Raw genomic sequence first — 16076 nt, 5'->3', positions numbered from 1 at the left:
TCTCAAACAGACAAGAAAAATTAAAAGGTATCATTTGTTTTTAATGCTTCTATAAGTTTTTAGTAAAGTTTTCTCCTGTTAAAAAGTTTTACCCCAAACACTCAAATACCAGTATAGAGTTATAAAGATGTGCAATATGTCCCCATCCCTGAAACAGTTTTTTCCAAAACCGATATGAGAAAAAGATCTTCCTCAACATGTGAATAAATGTCTAAAGAAAGTTGTTCTAATAAATAAACGTTTGGCTTCCATAAAAAGGAAGGAATTTCTGACACATGCTGCAATATGGATGAACCTTCAAGACATTATGCTAAGTGAAATACGCCAGTCACAAAAATAGATATACTGTATGATTCCACTTATATGAGGTACTTACAGTACCTTATAGAGACACGAAGTATAATGATGTTGTCAGAGGCTGGGGGGAAGGGAAAATGGGGAGTTTATTGGGTATAGAGTTTCAGTTTTGCAAAACAAAAAGTTCTGGAGGTTGGGTGCACAACAATGTGAATATACTACTGAACTGTATACTTTAAAAAAGGTTAATAAGATGGTAAGTTTTATTTTATGTGCATTTTACCACAATCAAAAATAAAATAAGTTTGCCCTCCATTACTATAATCATTTTAGTAACATAAACTGTACTAACTAGCTAAATCAGAATCTCCTTCCATTTCTTTTGAAGGCAGGCATCAAGAACAGTGGTTAAGAGCAGACTCTTAAAAGCTGGATTTGTAGGAGTTCAAATCCTGATTCTGCCACCTACAGCTGTAAAACTGTGAGCAAGTTACTTAACTTCTCTGTGTCTAAGTTGCCTGACCTGTAAAGTGGAGATAATAAGCAGTTGGATGGCTGTGAGGATCAAGTAAGAGAACATAGTACCCAACACACATTTCTATTAATTACTAAGCCATAGACTCTATCTTGTCTTTTAAGGCTTGAGCATATGCTAAACACACATTCTTCTACAGTGTTATATTCCATAATCCCCTCTTGTCCAACGTCACAAATTAGTCACTTGAAAAACTCTTCTTCCACTCCTTCCATATATACTGAGGTGGTCCTCAGATTCCATTCTTAGCTTTCTACTCTTCTCATTCTAGGTGACTTTATCCAGTTCATAGCTTCAATTGCCAACCCAAGATGACTCCCAAATCTCAGCAGAAATCTCACTCCTGAACTCCAAACCCTACATTCAAGTGTTTAAGTCCCGTGGGGACCACAAATACACTGTGTCCAAACCAAACTCAGCATCTCTGCCCTAAAACTCAATCCTCCTCAATGTTTCTTCTCCAAATTCCCAGTAATACAAATCAGAAATGTAGACTCCTTCCTTCTCTCAAACCTCCTACCTTTCATAAAGCACCAAAGTGTGTCTGATTTTCTAAATACCTCTTAACTTTACTTCCTCCTCTCTTTCCACACTGCCCCTAACTAACCTTAACTCAGGCCCTCAACATTTAGTGCCTAGATTTCAGTGCTAGCCTTTGCTTCTATTCTTACCCTCTGTAAGAAACTTTCCGTGGTATCTGCCTAGCTCACTACCTTCCCCATTTCTCAGAATGTCCCTTCCTACACCACCTTCCAAATGCACACACACAGGGACTGGAGCCTGACAGTCAAGGTACAGTAGCCACATCTGACTGGATCAGGGCAGGAGATACCTAACCCATCGTGGGCAATGAGGTTCTCTCTTCACTTGAAAACTGAACTAGATTTAAAGACATCTGCAGAGGGTCTTGGAGTATGGCTGACACTGCAATATTAGGCAACTGTAGGAAGGTAATATTTAACCACATAGGCAAAAAAGCACAGAAAACCAATCTACAGAAAGGGAAGAAAAAATGAGGCAGAAAGGCCAAAGCAAAAGCAAGAGACAGGAGTTCCTGCTCAGCTTTCCACTCAGTTCCTGAAGTCCAGGTGCCATAAGATCCCTGAAAGATGTCTCTGTACTCATAATAAATTATTCCTCCTTTAAATTAGGCTGACTCAAAAATGTTTTTTTCCTTGTATTCAAAAGAACCTTAATTAGTACATCTATTTAAACCTTGATATATTGCCAGGAGGTGGTCTTACCAAAATATTAATTTAACCTTGTACTTCTCCATTCATCATCTTTTAATGGCTCCCTATAGTTTTAACTTCCTTTAACCTTCTGACTCTTGAGAGACAGGACTTACCTCTCCAGCCCATCTCCTGTCATATAAACTCATGTACCATAGGTAGTGCCTTTGTATATGCCTTTCCCTCTGCCTCAAATACTATACATCCTTGCTCCCACTGGATTAACATACCTTTAAGACTTTGCTGAAGTGACATTTCTGCTAGGAAGCTTTTCCGGAGTCCCTCAGGGTAAATCAGATGCTCCACTCTATTCTCCTCCATAGCACCCTGGTCACAACTTTACAGAAGCCCTCTGATCAAATTAGCCATTTATTTGTCTTCCATTTCCTTAAATTAGGCACCATTTCATCACTGTATCCCCAGTGTTTAGAACACAGTAAACATTCGACAAATATTTGCTGGATGAACACGTGTTCTACTTCCATCTTATAAGAGACGACTCTAAACAAACCACTCTGCTATACACTCATATATGTTGCTCTGCTACATACTCATAAATGATATTCTGTATTTGAGGATTCTCAAATGGCCTGTACTTCGGGAAAATTTATTCCATCCTGTGTTTCTAAGTGACTGATTGATTTGGCTTAATCCAGTTCAAAAAAATATTATTTGCTTATTCTGTGCTGGATTACTGCAATAACTTCTGATCTCCACTCTCAAGGCTGAAACAAGAACAAATATTTATCACACATGAAATATGTGCCTCTTAGTCAATCCTCATTGGCTAATATTATTATCTTAAATAAACAGATGAGAAGATGGACTCGGCGATGCTTTAAAAAAAACCAAAAACTGTCCAAGACCAAGATCACACAGTGTCCACTCAGGTATGCCTGACTCTAAAGCTCCTTCCACTGCCAAAGCCAGTACAGTTGAAATATGACCAGACAAGAAGTTGAGAGACATGGGATCTGGACCCAGAAATACCAGGAGTTTGCTATACAACTAGAGGCAAGTCATTTAATATCTCTGCATCTCCATTTTACATCTGAAAAAAGGGGAGTGACAATAACATCTTCCCTACTTCACAGGGTTGTTTTGAGAAACAAATATATCAAAGCACTTTAAGAAAGAAGAAACTTTTAAACATTGTGAAAGATATATTGGTTGATTCCTTAAATTCTATACTTATTTTCTTTTCTATTAAAAATCTATATAAATTTTTGCAACATTCGGGACTTCCCTGGTGGTCCAGTGGTTAAGACTCCACGCTCACAATGCAGGGGGCCCAGGTTTGATTCCTGGTCAGGGAACTAGATCCCACATGCCACAACTAAAGATCCCACATGTCACGACGAAGATCTCACATGACGCAACTAAGACCCAGTGCAGCCAAATATATAAATAAATATTTTTAAAAATTTTGTTTACAACATTCAATATCTTCCTAAAATATTTCTGTGTAAAAAACAAATATACTGGGGCTTCCCTGGTGGCACAATGGTTAAGAATCCGCCTGCCAGGCTCCCTGACTTCAGACTATACTACAAAGCTACAGTAATCAAGACAGTATGGTACTGGCACAAAAACAGAAATAAAAATCAACTGAACAGGATAGAAAGCCCAGAGATAAACCCACGCACATATGGTCACCTTATCTTTGATAAAGGAGGCAGGAATGTACAGTGGAGAAAGGACAGCCTCTTCAATAAGTGGTGCTGGGAAAACTGGACAGGTACATGTAAAAGTGTGAGATTAGATCACTCCCTAACACCATACACAAAAATAAGCTCAAAATGGATTAAAGACCTAAATGTAAGGCCAGAAACTATCAAACTCTTAGAGGAAAACATAGGCAGAACACTCTACGACATAAATCACAGCACGATCCTTTTTGACCCACCTCCAAGAGAAATGGAAATAAAAACAAAAATAAACAAATGGGACTAATGAAACTTAAAAGCTTTTGCATAGCAAAGGAAACCATAAACAAGACCAAAAGACAACCCTCAGAATGGGAGAAAATATTTGCAAATGAAGCAACTGACAAAGGATTCATCTCCAAAATTTACAACCAGCTCATACAGCTCAATAACAAAAAAACAAACAACCCAATCCAAAAATGGGCAGAAGACCTAAATAGACATTTCTCCAAAGAAGATATACAGAGTGCCAACAAACACATGAAAGAATGCTCAACATCATTAATCATTAGAGAAATGCAAATCAAAACTACAATGAGCGCTTCCCTGGTGGTGCAGTGGTTGAGAGTCCGCCTGCCGATGCAGGGGATGCGGGTTTGTGCCGTGAGCTGTGGCCACTGGGCCTGCGCGTCCGGAGCCTGTGCTCCGCAACAGGAGAGGCTGCAACAGTGAGAGGCCCACGTACCGCAAAAAAGAAAAAAAAAAAATTACAATGAGATATCTCACACCAGTCAGAATGGCCATCATCAAAAAATCTAGAAACAATAAATGCTGGAGAGGGTGTGGAAAAAAGGGAACACTCTTGCACTGCTGGTGGGAATGTGAATTGGCACAGCCACTATGGAGAAGAGTATGCAGGTTCCTTAAAAACCTACAAATAGAACTACCATATGACTCAGCAATCCCACTACTGGGCATATACCCTAAGAAAACCATAATTCAGAAAGAGTCATGTACCAAAATGTTCATTGCAGCTCTATTTACAATAGCCAGGAGATGGAAACAACCTAAGTGTCCATCATCGGATGAATGGATAAAGAGGATGTAGCACATATATACAATGGAATATTACTCAGCCATAAAAAGAAATGAAATTGAGCTATTTGTAATGAGGTGGATGGACCTAGAGTCTGTCATACAGAGTGAAGTAAGTCAGAAAGAGAAAGACAAATACCGTATGCTAACACATATATATGGAATTTAAGAAAAAAAAATGTCATGAAGAACCTAGGGGTAAGACAGGAATAAAGACACAGACCTACTAGAGAAGGGACTTGAGGATATGGGGAGGGGGAAGGGTAAGCTGTGACAAAACGAGAGAGTGGCATGGACATATATACACTACCAAACGTAAAATAGATAGCTAGTGGGAAGCAGCTGCATAGCACAGGGAGATCAGCTTGGTGCTTTGTGACTACCTAGAGGGGTGGGATAGGGAGGGTGGGAGGGAGGGAGACACAAGAGGGAAGAGATATAGGAACATGTGTATATGTATAACTGATTCACTTTGTTATAAAGCAGAAACTAACACACCATTGTGAAGCAATTATACTCCAATAAAGATGTAAAAAAAAAAAAAAAAAAGAATCCACCTGCCAATACAGGGGACACGGGTTCAAGCCCTGGTCCAGGAAGATCCCACATGCCGTGGAGCAACTAAGCCCGTGCGCCACAACTACTGAGCCTGCGTTCTAGAGCCCACGAGCCACAACTACTGAGCCCACACACCAGAACTACAGAAGCCCATACACCTAGAGCCCGTGCTCCGCAATGAGAGAAGCCACCGCAATGAGAAGCCCGTGCAACACAATGAAGAGTAGCCCCCGCTCACCACAACCAGAGAAAGCCTGCGCGCAGCAACGAAGACCCAACACAGCCAAAAATAAATAAATTAATTAAAAAATATATGTGTGTGTATATATATACACACACACACTATTTCCTTGAATTAAGCTGCTCTGTATACCATACTTGATTCTAACTATCCGTAAATCCACCCCAAGTTCAACCGTGGATTAATTTCATGTCAAATACTACCTAACCCTCTGTGTGTAATGATAATTTTCCCCTAGTTCAATCTTCCTGTTGTCTTAGTGATGCCACCATTTCAACAATAACTCCTAAAGTTTCAAATACTAATGAGAATTGGACTGAGAGAAGCTCCAGCTGAAGCCCCAGCTGACGGACTAATCCTTGACAGGGTGAAGAAATAGTGAAGCAGGTTAAAAGCAGGATGGAGCTCTGTGGAGAATGGAGAATGTTTTCTAAAGACTGACTCATTACCATTTATATAAATAAAGCTTAAGCTTAAGTGCCAACATTTAGACAAGATAAGAATCGGTGATTTGGTGGAGGCAGAATCAGAATCCAAATGGACACAATGGCCAGGTTGAAGGCTAAAGGCAGGCACAAATATTGGAGGAGGAGTCATCAGGGATGGAAGATAAATTAGTTTGAGGCAGGAAGGATGAGAGTTAAAGACAGTAGGAGGCTCTTCCCTTCATAAATAATTCAGTCCTAAAGCCACTGCTGGGGGGAGGTGTTAAGAGGTGAAATAAACCAAAATAGGCATCTATAGGTGAGGAGCCTGAAAAGGGATATCAGAGCCCAGGGTGAGGAGGACAACTGTGTGTGCTGGGGCGGGGTGGGGGGAAATGTCAGTGGTTTTCCAGGGTGAAGAGCATCTACACAGAAGTGGGCTGTGGCCTGGCATACGGAGTCAGGGCATCCACACAGCAGGGCAGCCCAGTATACTATGTCAGAGCCAATCAGGGTGAGGAGAGTGGGGACTGACCAGGGATGAGAAGCCAGAACCTGATAGAGGTAAAGAGGGCAATGACACAGGGCGCCAGCCTGGAATAAGGAATCAAAATTCAAGCAAGGTGAGGAGATTACCCACGGGTGGAAAGGACCCAGTATGGGGCATCAGAGCCAAAGCAGGATGAGGAGGGCAGCCAGAATGAAGACATGCCTGGTGTGGGAATTCAAAGCACACATAGGGCAAGAAGGATTCTTCACAGAAGGGTAGTCCAAGGTGGGGAGTTGGAGCCCAAGTGGGACGAGGAGGGTGTCCATATGTAGGGCAGGGTGGGGGACAGAATGCAGGGAGAAGAGGGCATCCATGCAGGGGAAAGGGAGGTAATTGATATGAAAAATTGGTTCTATATAAGAGGATTGGTCAAAGAAATAAATATATTAAGGATAATGGAAGCCAGGTTTCTCACTGTTAGAGAAAACTAGAATAAGTCCTGTGCTATACTGGAATATAAAGTATCAGTTTGAACTCACAGCTTTCAATATATATAATAGAGAAATAAATATAGATGCAGATATGTACATCTATATACATAAATGCATACATATATTCTGAACCTCTGTTCACTGAGAAGGCCTGGGAGCAGTTAATACCTCGACAGCAGTGAGCCCACCAAGCATCCAGATCCCACTTTCTCAATACTGTTCTCTACTAAAAGTAACAAAAGATCCTTAAAAAAATGACTGATTCCAGGGGTAGAATAGGGAAAATATACGGTGAGCCTGAAACATCTTGTTGAGCCACTAAGAAGAGAAGCGCTCAAAGAATAACGGGACAAGTCAAAAGGACACAGAAACCTGCTTGAAGGGGCTCTCACTGGCCACATCTGAAACAATTTGAGCATCAAGTAATAGTCTTGTTGGATTATAACCGAGTGAATAAAAGAAACTATGAATCTCCACAGCAGAAAATTAGTGAATGAACTAAAAATTAGATGAGAAAACAGATGTATTTAAATAGCTTTAAAGCAAGTCCTCACAAAATACTTTATTAATTACGATGCGAAAAAGGGTAACTTTATGGTGAAGAAGTCTGGCTGGTACCACCCTAATCAAATGAACAAAGAGATCACCAGTAATAGGACAAAGATCATAAACCACTAAAGAGGGTGCAACGAAAAGACTGCAACATCACTTCTGTAATATTCCTGCAAAAGATGCATAATCTGAACCTACTCATAAGAAAACCCAAATTGAGGGGTGTTCTACAAAAATAACTGAGCTGTATTCTTCACAACGTTATTGCCCTGAAAGGCAAAGAATGAGAAATCATTCCAGGAGACTAGAGACATGATAACTAAACGCAACATGTGACTCTAAATAGGATCCTTTTGTTATAAAGAGCAATCAATGGACAATTTGTAAAACATGAATGAGTTCTAAGATTTGCATAGTAATAGTACAATAAAGTTAATTCCGTAATTTTTATGGTTGTCTCTGTTTATATGAGAGAGAGAATGTCCTGGCTTATAGGAAATGGATACTAAAGTATTTGGGAGTTATGGGCATCAAGTTAACATGTTAACTCTCAAATAGTTCAAGAGAAAGTTCTTTGTACTCCACTTCCAACTTTTCAATAAGTTTATGATTGTGTAAAAGAAAAATTTTTTAAGGAAAAGAAATAAATAAAAGCCCCTCCTCTCCACGCCCCGGCCTAAGACACCAGGAGTTGCATCTGCCCAGAGTTCAGAAATCAGATAAGGAGTGCTCCTCCTTCCACATCTGGCAAATTTTTACCCCACTTCATAAGAGGAATAAAAGGGGCTTCTGACAGGAAACTTGGCTGACTAATTAACAGCAAGCCCTTATTTAATTCTTCTCAGTTCATTATCAACAACAATCATCCTTACTCAGCCATAAAAGGAAACGAAACTGAGTTACTGTGGATGGACCTAGAGTCTGTCATATAGACTGAAGTAAGTCAGAAAGAGGAAAACAAATACCATATGCTAACACATATAAATGGAATCTAAAAAAAAAAAAAAAAGGTTCTGAAGAACCTAGGGGTAGGACAGGAATAAAGACGCAGACATAGAGAATGGACTTGAGGACACAGGGAGGGGGAAGGGTAAGCTGGGACAAAGTGAGAGAGTGGCATGGACATATATACACTACCAAATGTAAAACAGATAGCTAGTGGGAAGCAGCCACATAGCACAGGGAGATCAGCTCGGTGCTTTGTGTCCACCTAGAGGAGTGGGATAGGAGGGTGGGAGGGAGACGCAAGAGGGAGGGGATATAGGGATATATGTATATGTATAGCCGATTTACTTTGTTATACAGCAGAAACTAACACACCATTGTAAAGCAATTATACTCCAATAAAGATGTTAAAAAAAAATCATCTTTATTCATGCCCAGAGGAGAACACTGACCAATTAATAAAGTTGTGATACCTTTTCCATCAATCTCCCCTATTCTGTTCACATTTGCACTGTCACTTTTATCTCTCTGAATGAAGTCCTGAGAAATATACATTTAATAACATTAAAAAAATTATGCCCTTCTCTAGGAAATAAGCAAATACAGTTAATGCACTGTAGAATCTCCTAAGTGTCAAGCAACTGGTCTCTTACTTCTCCTTTTTTAAAGCCTAGTGATTTTATGTTTATTCCAACACCTTTCCCTTATCCCATGAAAAGATATTCATTATTTTCAATGTTAAATGAGATCTAACACTTTTCTTAAATGCTTTTACATATATCAAAAACATACATACCTCATCTACGAAGTTAATAGCATCAAACCAGTCTTGAAGAGCTTCAAGGCAGTATCTCACAACATTTCGGGTATATTCTTGAGTTTCCTAAAATAATAACTTATATAAATTTACAGTATATAAACACGTATATGTTCAACTTCAAAGTATATGCAATATATAAAAAGTTATGTGCATTGTATATATAATGGTAAAATATACATATTTTCAAAAGAACCATATTTGTCATTTCAAGGAATCATCCTTTCACAAACTAACAGTAACAACTAGAGACAGTTATGAAAATGAACTAACCTGAAATGACTCAAAGGTGAAATAAATTTATGTGATGTAAATTGGGTTCCACATGGCCGCTGAGCCTGCGCATCCGGAGCCTGTGCTCCGCAACGGGAGAGGCCACGGCGGTGAGAGGCCTGCGTACCGCAAAACAAAAAAAAAACTACAAGCCTCACATCCATATCTAAAAATAGCATCTCTAGGGACTTCCCTGGTGGTCCAGCAGTTAAGACTCTGTGCTTTCACTGCCAAGGGTGTGGATTTGATCCCTAGTGGGGAAACTAAGATCCTGCAAGCCAAGGGATGTGGTCCAAAATTAATTAGTTAATTAATTAATATAGCATCTCTTATAAAGTAGATATTATCATCCCTTTCTTTCAGAGATTTATTTCTCCTTCACCCAGCTCAGTCTCCATATCCTGTTACTTCTTCCTCAATACTGTCATGTAGGTTCACTTCCATTTCCTCCTATTTCTGATATCATTCAGACAAAATATCACTTAACTAGTTTCCCTGCCAACAGTCTCACCCTGTTTTAATCTATCCTATATGAGATTTATCCTTCTCAAAATATTATTTTATACATTCTGTTCCCTATCTCTTACTGAAAAAAATGTAATGACACTTTAAGTTACCATAAATAATGTGTCATAACCAAACTAAAGTTGCAGATAATTCATGTACAAAGAAACATTTAAAACCAAATGTTTTCCTATTTAATCAAAGGTTTGAGTAAAGGGACACCACTATATCCTCTTTACACAAGTGTAAACTGATAAACTCTTCTGGAGAACAATTTGAAAAGTAGGTATATCAAGAGTCTTCAAAAAGGTGACCAATTAACTCCATTCCTAAATACAGCATACTTAATAATCATGTTCAGATCATCTCTCCCACCTCCCCATCGCTATCATACCCACCCCCAAAAATTCAGTACGCATGACTTACTAGTTTTATGACCTTGAGGAAATTACTTGAATTTTATGAGTTTCAGTCTCTCCATACGTAAAAATGGGCATAATACTACCTACCTCCTAGTACTGTTATGAAGAAGCAAATGAAATAATGTACATAAAATGCTCCATGTCACAGTCTAGCACTGTATCTGACAAGTACTACTTAAGTGCTCCAAAGATTCATGGCCAGACTTAACTTCTGTCAAGCCTGCAGTAACGTATAGTTGCCACTAGATGGATATTTTACAGCTTATTTGTTCTGTTCAGAAAGCAAAAATTAGTAAAATTCTAGAAATGTGCCATCCCTTTATCCAAGCTATCTGTTATTAATCTAGTATAACTTGTTTAACTATCCCTTAGCATTTTCAAGAGCCAAACAGCATACAGGGCAATCAGACAAAGAAAGTAAGCTATCAGGTGAAGTTCCTTTTTTCTATTGCTAATCCTTTAGTTTTATATTTTATAATTAGAGAACATAAACATAAAGCAATAGCTTTGTTTTACTTAAAATAATAGTCTTTCTTCTAGTTTACATTTCTAAAACCTGACAACATTGCTGCTAAAAAGCTCTAGACAGTCTTGCTTAAGAGACAATTATAGCAAAGTGATAAAGAGCACTGGTTCTGAAATCAGATGGATTTGTTTTCAAACTCAAGCTTCCACTTGCAGCTGTGTAAATGTGGGCAAATTATTTAACCTCTGAAAGAAAGGGATGATACTATCTACTTTATAAGAGATGTTATGAAGATTAGATACGAACATAATGTAAGCAATATAATGTAAAGAACAATGTCTGGCATAGTGTAGGCTCTCATCAAGAGAACGTCTTATCTAGGAACTAGATGTTCCTTTAGCTAAAAAACTATTCTCAGATACTACCAGAACAACATGAGCTCGTTTTCTCTCCGTTGACTTCACTTCTTAGATTAAGAAAACCGTAACACATTGCAATCCTGGCCTTCAAAACTGAAAAATAAACTACTGCCTGAAAACAATGATTTCTCATTATCACATAAACACAGCCCTGGCCTTATAATCCAAAATCATCCTAAACACAGTTGTCAGAATAATCCTCCTAAAATACTGACCTTTTCATATCAACATCGTATCAATCCTCCCTCCTAAATCACCATCTGTTCTGTTGGCTTATATGATGTTGCATTCTTCTGGTTTTTCTCCTCTCCCTCTCTGATGTCTAAATGTTCGTTTTTTCTTCAAGGTCCATTTCTCTTCTCCCCCTATTTGACGTGACCCCATCCCCTGGCAATAAATGCCATTTTTATTCCCAAGGATCTAAAATTTATAACCCTAGTTCAGATTTCTCTTTTGAGCACAAAACTCATATATCCAACTGACTATTCACTATTTCCACTTGGATGTTTCAGAGGCATCTCAAACTTAACATATCTAAAACTAACTCTGATCTCTCTAAACCTTTTCTATTGATCTTTTTCACCTCTGTAAAATTATCTCCATACATAGTTACCCCAAAATCTATTTCACTCATCAATAACACACAATCCATCACCAAGGCTTTTGGTTCTACCTTCAAAACACATCTTCAATATCCAAAATGCACCTTGAATTTCAAACCTGAATTTCCTAGATTATTATCACAGCATCTTAATTGGTCTATTTGCTACTAGTCATGATGCTCCCCACGCTCCCCTCAATCCAGTCTTTCCAGCAAACAGAATGATCTTTTAAATGTAAATCTGATCACATTAAACCCCTACTTTAAAATATTCACTGGCTTCTCCTTAAAATTAAATCTAAGGCTCATTAACATGTTCTATAAGAACCTGCATTAATAATACAATCCCTGCCTATCTCTCCAACTCCATCTTGTTCTGTGGCTCCAGCCACAAACTCCTTAAAATGACTAATCACTTTCCTACTGGAGGTAGGTTATTCCATACTATCTCCCCTATTCCCACCACTAACCCCACTTTTATACTTCATATAGCTGGCTTTTTCATTCTTCAGAAAGGCCTTCCCTGAACCTTCAACGTAACCAGCCACCACACTCATTACTCTCATAGCAATCTGATATTTTCCTGTAGAACACTTACAAAACTTACAAAATAAACCTGTGTGCTTACTTACTTAATGTCTATCTCTCCTATTAGACTGTTCCATGAGAGCAAAAACCACATCTATTTGGTTTGACACCAAAAACCCGAGCATCTAGATAGCATCTGGCATAGAACAGCATTCAATAGATACTTTTTTGAATGAATGAACAAACCACTCTCATATTAGATGACAGTTTTTTTGATAAATGCTACAATGGAGATTAAACGAGGTACTATAAAAACAGAGACTGGAATCATAAATATGAAAGAATTTAAATGAGCAGATTACATATCAGCTGAGTCTTATGAGTACAATTTTTGAAGAGCTCAACTAATTGTTCTTCATTCCAGTTAGAATCGCTGCCAAAGTCCTACTGCACATCAAACAAATCAAAATGTCTGACAGTGAGACTCAGGCACATGTATTTTCCAAGCTTCCCAGATGATTCTCATATAAGAGAAGCACTGGACTAAGCAGAAAGAATGAGCTCACTTGTCAAAAAAGGGACTAACTTGAACAAAACCACTGGAATCAAGAAAGGAATTGCATGTTGAGGAATCGTAATCAATCCAATGAAGGCATGGAGGTAGAGGGCAGTATAGGAAGGTGAATTATGATAAACAAGTTGAGGGCAAATTGTGGAAGGTCTTAAATGCCTCTATAGGAAATATGGACATTATCCTGTAGACATAAGAACTTGAATGATTTTTAAGCAAAGAAGAGATAAGCACAGAGCTTAGCAGTAACTTTGGTATTAAGAAAAATTACAGTAGGAAGAATCTAGAGGCAGGAAAACCAGTTAAGAAACAACCCAGATTTTAAAAATATAAAGAAATAAATTAAGACAGTGGAAAGAAGTGGTAGAGAGACATTTCTGGTATGAGAGAAAATTCATGGTATCTGATTATAGCTTGAACACAGCTGGTACAGCAAGGGGAGGTTTCTATATTGGATAACTGCATCATTTGAAACACCATACATAAAATGACATAAAGAACACAGCACAGACAAATGTTTTTAAATAGTTTAGGAACCTGAGAAAATTCATGTACCTATAAGGAGATCTACATGAATAACCAGAGCTGTTGTGAATTTCAACCTGGCCAGACTGTAACAAGAGTTGTGAGGCATCTGCATTTAGAGAAAGCTGGAGTCATGAGAGAAAACAGAAATCCTCAGACACCAAGGGGGAAAGTGGCAGGGGGTGGTGGTGGTGGGATGAACTGGGAGATTGGGATTGACATATATACACGGATATGTATAAAATAGATAACTAATAAGAACCTGCTGTATGAAAAAATAAATAAAATTCAAAAACAAAAAAAGAAAACAGAAACCCACTTAAAGTAACACATACATTTAAAGAATATATGTAAGAGAGTCTCATAATAACCCTGTGAGGAAGAGCAGGCTTTGCTGTCCCATTTCTATTTTGTTTCCTTTAGTTTTTTAAAAGAAAAGGAGAAAGACTGAGAAGTTCAAATAGTTTTAAATGAGTTGACCAAGTCACCTCAGTCAAAAGAGGCAGAGCCAAGACCACTATAAAATCTTGTGCAGCACGCTTATTGGTACAGGCTAGCAGGTTGGACTTCATGGGATCCATACAGCAAAATCTTAGTCAAGTCCTTAGTTTAGTAGGGTCAGGAGATAACAAACTGTCCAAGGATTCTGGAGACCCATCAAACGAATACTTTAAAATGCAAAGGTAAAATATATATTTGTACAGAAAGACATAAATGCATGCAATTATAAGCAAGCATTTCTTAACCAATTATAAGATTTATGTTGTTGCTATGTACCCTTAGGTTCTTTTTACAAACAACTGTAAGTGGTATGAAATGTATACTGATTTTGTGCTTGGAATCTTAAAAGTGTAAACTTTATTGAGGACTATCCTTATCCCTTGAGAGACAAGAAACATTAGGCAACTAACTGATAATGGGTAAAATGAAACAATAAAGATGAATGTGGAGACTTATAAAGCTCCAAAGACTATTCACAATAAGGGAAGGCTGGAATGATACGATAACTCATTTATATAAATGAATTCTAACCTGCCTAAGAATAACAATTAACTGTCTCAGGTCAACTTTCACAAAGGTGAATTCAGAATTAAACACTGCATATTATTACACACAAGTAAACAAATCAATGTTTTCACAAATAATTTTCTTAATTATTTTAAAGGTAAACACAGAAATTAACAAAACATACCCTAACTTTACAATGTGATAAGAGTCCCCACATTGGCTGTGCACAGGCCTCAAGTTCAGCAGCAAAGGCAGCATAGTAGGTCTGAGATTCAAATTCCACATGCTCATTTAGTTCTCGCTTATTTAAGTTCATACCTTGCAAAAATTAAAACAGATATAAACCTTGCCAAATGGAAATAAACACCCATGTTAAAAATCAAGTAAAATACTTCCAAGTACCAAGCACATTTTAATGCACACAAATGGCATAATGACACAATATGTATAGAAATTAATAAATTATTAAAAATAAAATAATCTGGTCCTTTTGGAATTCTTTATAAACTACGTTTTCTTAGAAACATTTTGTGAACTGTCTCTTTCTTATATAATATAGTTGAATATATTAAATAAAGTCAAAACTATTTTAATTGATGCCGGTTGAAATTTTTACGGATTATGAGTCTTTCTTGGAGAATAGATTAGAAATTTCTAGATTAATGCTTTCAAATGCTTTTAAAAATTACACTCCTATTTCCTATGTAATAGTTTGACCTTCTTCATAACTCTGGTATGTTTTCATGAACACTTTATCAAAATACTTACGAATATCAATTAATTAAAATGAGACATTTCACATGTAACTGAATGATGTGCTATTATCTTTTAATTAGTGTTTGACAGTTTAACATTAGGCATTTTGTAAACTAAAAAAAAAAAAAAATTAAGAAAAAATCTGAAATTGATACCTTGAAAGAAAGATACAAAGTTCATCCATGTCACTAACAAACCATGGTCCTCCAAAAATCTCTTAGCCACACTTTGATGAGAAAGGATATTAATAAAATCACTGACAAGAGGCCAATAAGTGTTATTCTTCAGTAATGCTTCTCCACAATTCACTACCACATGTAAACTGTTTTCTTCATCTAAAATAGACACACACACACAAAAAAAATTAGTTTAAGAAAATAGTTTTACCAATGATACAGATTATACATTTTAGAATCAGTCACCTAAATTCAAACCCCAGCCTGCCATTTAATAACTATATGGCTTTAGGTATATTACATAGCTCTGAATCAATTTCCTCATCTGTAAAACAGAAAAAGACACATATCTTAAGGGAATTAAATGAAATGTTAACATAACACTTAGCACATCATTATAATAATTATTACGTCTAACATATTACATGATATTAAGTTAGTTACATGTTTATAAAACCTTATTATTTTCTTGATTTTAATGATATAATGCAATATTTTCAGTT

At 37.4% G+C, this 16076-nt stretch overlaps 1 protein-coding gene across 5 annotated transcripts in view; it reads right to left on the bottom strand.

The window, feature by feature from the left end:
- Window positions 1-16076, bottom strand: part of UBR3 (ubiquitin protein ligase E3 component n-recognin 3) — a 232759-nt gene that overhangs the window by 139942 nt on the left and 76741 nt on the right. For all 5 annotated transcript variants that reach the window (XM_082840764.1, XM_082840766.1, XM_082840767.1 and 2 more), the window contains exons 9-11: window positions 15553-15732; window positions 14826-14959; window positions 9304-9390 (exon numbers count right to left, since the gene is read on the bottom strand). In XM_082840764.1, the coding sequence (XP_082696890.1) occupies window positions 9304-9390; window positions 14826-14959; window positions 15553-15732 (401 nt within the window). The remainder of the gene's footprint in view (window positions 1-9303; window positions 9391-14825; window positions 14960-15552; window positions 15733-16076) is intronic.

This window comes from Leucopleurus acutus, assembly GCF_964270905.1.
Source record: "Leucopleurus acutus genome assembly, chromosome: 6".
NCBI lineage: Eukaryota > Metazoa > Chordata > Mammalia > Artiodactyla > Delphinidae > Leucopleurus > Leucopleurus acutus.
Note: the sequence above shows the minus strand (reverse complement) of the source record. Positions and strands in the feature narration are given on the sequence as shown.